At 62.5% G+C, this 5,489-nt stretch overlaps 2 protein-coding genes across 2 annotated transcripts in view; one reads left to right on the top strand and one right to left on the bottom strand.

The window, feature by feature from the left end:
* Window positions 1-190: 190 nt before the first annotated feature.
* On the top strand, window positions 191-2,611 carry EXOSC1 (exosome component 1). Its single transcript, XM_010564864.1, has 8 exons — window positions 191-248; window positions 538-653; window positions 839-913; window positions 1,563-1,651; window positions 1,890-1,923; window positions 2,053-2,103; window positions 2,196-2,280; window positions 2,420-2,611. Exons 1-8 carry the CDS (start codon window positions 218-220, stop codon window positions 2,524-2,526), a joined length of 588 nt encoding a protein of 195 aa, XP_010563166.1. The 5' UTR covers window positions 191-217; the 3' UTR covers window positions 2,527-2,611.
* A 716-nt stretch (window positions 2,612-3,327) lies between these two features.
* The window catches only part of PGAM1 (phosphoglycerate mutase 1 (brain)), a 2,807-nt gene continuing 645 nt past the window's right edge, over window positions 3,328-5,489 (bottom strand). The window contains exons 2-4 of the mRNA XM_010565006.1: window positions 5,085-5,416; window positions 4,398-4,578; window positions 3,328-4,310 (exon numbers count right to left, since the gene is read on the bottom strand). Of these exons, the coding sequence (XP_010563308.1) occupies window positions 4,141-4,310; window positions 4,398-4,578; window positions 5,085-5,416 (683 nt within the window). The 3' untranslated portion in view covers window positions 3,328-4,140. The remainder of the gene's footprint in view (window positions 4,311-4,397; window positions 4,579-5,084; window positions 5,417-5,489) is intronic.

Below are 5,489 nucleotides of genomic sequence, written 5' to 3'. Positions count from 1 at the left end.
GCGCCCGCTGCCCCGCGCACTGCGCCTGCGCGCCCGCCGCGCAGAGCATGCCGGGAAGTGCCTTCTGCCGGCGCCGGACTACAACTCCCAGCGGGCAGCGCGCCCACGCTCCGTGCCCTACAGGGGAGAGCCAATAGCCGCACCGCTTACGGCCCGGCCTTGCCTCCGGAGACCAATAGGGTGAGGACTTTCTGCGGGCGAACTCCCTGCAACCAAGATGGCGCCTCCCGCTCGGTACTGCGTCCCCGGTGAGTGCAGGCCCGGGCTGCTCGGGGAGAGGCGGTAGGGTGCCCGGGGTAGGGGGAGCATGGCAGGGGGCGGCATGGGGCTGCGGGAGGGGGGGGTTCGTCCCCGGGGGTGCGCAGGAAAGGACTGAGCTGGGGCTGCCCCGCCGCGCAGGATCGGCCGGGAGCGGGCACTGTGGCCGGGGTGCAGGCAAGGGCAGGCCTGGGGCGGTGCGGAGCCTGGGACCCCCGGGAGCGGGACCTGGACGCACGGCGCCCTGGCAGCGTCGTCCCCTGAGCTCCTGTCCCGTAGGCGAGCGGCTGTGCAGCACGGAGGAGGCCACGGCGGGCAGTGGGACTTACACCCGGCACGGCTTCATCTTCTCCTCGCTGGCTGGCTGCCTGGAAAAGAGGAGCGAGGACAGTGGGGTGAGTGCGGACACGGCCCGTGCTCTGCCCTTCCCCGGAGCTGGCCGCCGAGGCCGGGCAGCCCCTTCCTGAGTGGGGAATTGGGCTCCGAGGGGGCTCTGCCGGTGCCTGCTGTCAGCTTGGTCCCGCCTGATCCTGTGCATGGGCTGTGTCCCAAGCTAACCCTCTCGTCTGCTGTCCCACAGCTGCCCGTCGTGTCGGTGGTGAGAGACGCCGAGTCCCAGCTCCTGCCTGACGTGGGGGCCGTGGTGACCTGCAAGGTGGGAAGCCGGAGTGTGCTGCAATGGCAGACTGCTCAGCCTTTGCTCTCTCTGCCTTGAGCCGACCTCTGTTCCCGAGCGCGTCTGGGGTGGGATGGGGAGCCCCTGGGGCTCGTTCATACCCTCTGTACAACTCCCAGCAGAGCCCAGTGGCTCCCTTGGGTCCCTCGCTTACAAAGCAGCCAGATATTGGCGTGGGGGACGCCTGCCTCTTGACTTCGCCAGCCCTGAGGCTCAGGTGGGCAGAGGGGAGGTTTGTCTTTGCTGTCCCTTCCAGAGCTCTTTCTGGGGCAGGGTGCATGGAGGGTAGTGCCTGGGGCAGCTTGGAGAAAGGTGGCACAGACCAGGGATTAGTTTCCTTACGGTCCTGGTGGTGGGAGAGGGACTGGGATCACAGCTGGTCTTGACCTTATTCGTCTGTCTTGAGTTGCACAAGTATCATATTCCTTGCTCAGCTCACTGCCGGGTGTCCCACCTCCGCCACCACTACTTTGGTCACAAGGAGGAGGAGGAGGCAGCTGAGTGAGACATGAGCTCCCCGCATACAGCCCCGTCCTGCCTGCACCCTGCCCTTTCCCTGCCTGGAGCAGGGTGCACTGGGGTGAGAGCAGGCCTGTGCTGGCACTGATTCCCCGTTTCCTCCGGGCAGGTTTGCAGCATTAACTCCCGCTTTGCCAAGGTGCACATCCTGTACGTCGGCTCCACGCCACTGAAATCCACCTTTCGGGGGACCATACGGTAGGGAGAGGGCTAGCTTCCCCACAAGATGGGGTGCCCAAGCGCCCCATCCTCGAGGGGGGAGGAAGGCTCTTCTGGGTGGCGCGGCCAGCTGCCCTGGCAGGAGCTCTGCCCCAAGCACTGGGCAGGTGTCCAGCAAGTCCTGGCGAGCACCCAGGGAGGCCAGGGCAGCTCCTGCCGCAGGCTGGAGAGTCGCCTTCGCTTGCTGGCACTCAGATCCCTCTGTCTCCTTTTTCAGGAGAGAAGATATTCGAGCCACGGAGAAAGATAAGGTCAGTGAGGCACTGCCAGTGACTGTGCTACCGCAGCTGCCCCCACCTTCTGCTGGTGGGGGACACTTGTCCTGCCGCTGATGAGCACATCGTCACGCTGTGTGGTTTTGCCTGCTCTCTCCCGTGCAGGTAGAAGTGTACAAGAGTTTCCGCCCCGGTGACATAGTCCTGGCCAAAGTCGTATCCTTTCCCCTTGTGGTGCTGGCGGGGGGGACAGTGGGGTTTGCTGAGTCCCCGCAGGGATGCCTTTCCCTTAATCCCTGTCTGACCAGATCTCCCTGGGGGACGCACAGTCCAACTACCTGCTGAGCACGGCGGAGAACGAGCTGGGCGTGGTGGTGGCACGCAGCGAGGCAGGTAGGGATGGGCCACGGGCCCCAGGCTGGGATGGTTCTGCCTCATTGCTGTCCAAGGGGCAGCTGGTGCGGCCTCCTCCCTTTCCACATGGAGGAACGCAATTTTGGGAAGGGAAACCCCTGACATGTAGTGTTCCTAGGGGTGCAGATGGTGCCCATCAGCTGGTGCGAGATGCAGTGCCCACGGACACACACCAAGGACTTCCGCAAGGTGGCCCGGGTGCAGCCCCAGTTCCTGCAGACCTAGCAGCCCCCCAGGAGCTGCAGGGACTCTGCTGGGCTGGGGTCTGCGGGGCCAGAGCAGCCCCAGGGCTCCGGACTCCTCCACATCCGCAAGAGGCTGGAACAGCTGGACAGGCCCTCACTCACGGGATGGATTTTCTATTTCTGGATAATAAATATTTTTTGAGAGCTCCATGCTCTGCTCAGTTACAGCCCAGAGGGCTGGCCGGGGCTGCCTGCAGCACGCTGGTCTGGCTTCCCCAGCACTGTGGCTGGGAGGAAGCACGTGTTCCCAGCCCACTGACAGGGAAGGGGCACAACCCAGCAGCTTTGCCGCAGTGAGGCGAACAGCACAGAGCTCCAGTTTGTGGCTGGGCTGTGCTGGCTCCAGGCGCTTGCCTCACCAGGTTGGTTTCCCCACATCAGTGTCAAGCATGGAGAACAGCTTGTCTCCCTGCCCCTGCACTGATAACCGGTACAGGCTGCGGCTGCGCTCAACCCCCAGGGTGCTGCATCTCCTCCAGCCACACACACCCTGCCTGCCTCTTGCGGACAAGGGCGTGCCACACCCAGCGTCCTGAAACCACAGAGCAGTGCGGTGCGGCCCTCTCCGGCAGCGATTGCGGAGCTGTGCTTTGCTTTCCCCCAGCCCATCGGGCCTACCGTAACCTCACGTCTGCACCCAGCAGCAAAAGCTGCCTTGCACACATGTGATGACGGGACCCCGAGGGAGGTGCCGGGTGAGGGAGGGAGCCACACGCCCAGGAGCACATGGCCCAGGAAAGCGCAGACACCTCGTTATTGCGCATTACTCCTTTATTGAACTGGAACAAGACAGCTGCTATGGTTGGACAGTTACACTGACCCCGTGCAAGCCCAGGCTCGTGGTGCCAGCAGAGGGGGAGGCCACAGCGACAGGGCCACATACACACACACAGGATGGGGCACAACGGCACCTGCTTCACCAGCAGGACTAGGATGGGCTTTGGCTGGGGGAAGTGTGTGGCAGACACAAACCTCTAAGCACCCCGCTCCCTCCCTCGCCCTTGTCCAAAGGCAATAATTTAAAGCAGGGGCTGGCAGAGCTAGGTCCAGAGTCGTGAGTACCACCCTTGAGTGCTGTACCACATGCACCAAAATACAACTCTTTCAGTGTTTACACATCCCGCTCCTTGTGCCACACACCCACGAGGGGATGGGGTACCCACCTTGGTCACTGCCTGCGCTGCGCTCGCCCCACTGCTCCCGGGATGACTAAATCAAGCAACAAAACTACAGTAACCGGATGACGAGAGCTGTTGGGGAAGCAAAGCAGAGGAGGAGCCTGGCACTGCGAGGGATCGCTCGGCTCATCCCCCTGCAGACGGGGCCTGAGGGCTGGGATCTCAGCATGGAGAGGTGTGCGGTTGCTGCCTGGCAGAGCCAGAGCTCCCTTTCACACCAGATCTCTGCATGCGCAGCCCCTTGCCCCCGGGCCCCCAGGCTGTCTGCAGAGGGGAGCCTGGTCCTGAGGGAACGGGCCTAATCCTGGGGAGCTGCACCAGCTCTGCAGCTCCAAGTTCCTACGGCTGTGGGGGGTGTGCACAGAGGGGTAGGGAATGGTGGGGGGCTTTACTACGTGCTAGCCTGCTGCCCGCCCTCACTTCTTGACCTTGCCCTGAGCAGCAACGGCCTCCATGGCCTTGCGCACCGTCTCCTCATCCCCCAGGAACTGCATGGGCTTGATGGGTTTCAGGTTCTTGTCCAGCTCGTAGACAATAGGGATGCCAGTAGGCAGGTTCAGCTCCATGATGGCCTCTTCCGACATGCCTGCAAACACAGAGGTGCCGTCACTTGTGGCCCCGCTCACGCCGTGCCAGCTGGGGCAGTGGGGAGAACCCTAGAGGGCTGACGTACCTTCCAGGTGCTTGACAATCCCACGCAGGCTATTGCCGTGGGCAGCAATAAGGACTCGCTTGCCCTCTTTGATCTGTGGGACGATTTCCTCATTCCAGAATGGCAAAGCCCGAGCAATGGTGTCTTTCAGGCTCTCACACGTCGGCAGCTGGTCCTCTGTCAGGTCAGCGTAGCGACGGTCCTGGGGGAATGGCCATGCTCACACAGCAGCCCATTGCAGTGTGGGAAGGCAGTGGCAGGGCTTTCATTCCCCCCACCCCAAATTCTCTGCCCGAGAACCTGCTACATGTAGGCAAAGCTGGGCTTGGAAGCAAAAAAGTGCCTTTGAGGTCTGAGCCTGTGCTCAACTACAGCTGGGGCTCTGAACCCCTCCTAGGGAAAGCCGCACATCGCTTGCTCTGGGTGAAGAGACCAGAGCAAACATCCACGCACGGGTCATGGGACTAATGATTAACAGAGGTATCATCCCCTCTGCTTTGAATCTGTCTGCTCAATGCACAGGGGTTCAACTCCCCAGGGAAGGAGTGGGACAAACTCAGCCCAACACCGACCAGCACCACGCACAACAGTCCTGGCTGCTGCAACAGACAGAGAAGACCTTGCGAAGGGAGCCAGACCACACTGCAGCGACCTAAGGTGGCTTTTAGGAGCCTCCCAGCAAGGGGGACGAAGAGCAACGGGTCTTACCTTGCTGATGGTGCTGTAGAAGGGGTGATCGGACTGCATGGGAGGTGGAGGGATGTCGTATGAGCGCCTCCAGATCTTCACCTGCGCCTCGCCGTGCTTCGCCGCCGTCTCAGCCTTGTTCAAACCAGTGAGAGCCCCATAGTGCCTCTCGTTCAGGCGCCAGGTTCGGATAACGGGTAACCACATCTGATCGATGGCATCCAGGACGGTCCAGAGGGTACGGATGGCCCGTTTCTGTACCGAGGTGAAGCAGATGTCGAACTCGTAGCCAGCATCTGGAAAAGACCGGGGAAAGGGTGGGGGCAGGGGACAGGACACCGGGGAAGTGAGTGCTGGGCCTTACGCAACCGGTGAGGGGCCAAGGGCGGCAGCCTCACCGCGCCGGTACCGGTCGCGTCCCCGCCG

The sequence above is a fragment of the Haliaeetus leucocephalus genome, unplaced genomic scaffold (assembly GCF_000737465.1).
Source record: "Haliaeetus leucocephalus isolate CR32 unplaced genomic scaffold, Haliaeetus_leucocephalus-4.0 Scaffold184, whole genome shotgun sequence".
Classification (NCBI taxonomy): domain Eukaryota; kingdom Metazoa; phylum Chordata; class Aves; order Accipitriformes; family Accipitridae; genus Haliaeetus; species Haliaeetus leucocephalus.
Note: the sequence above shows the minus strand (reverse complement) of the source record. Positions and strands in the feature narration are given on the sequence as shown.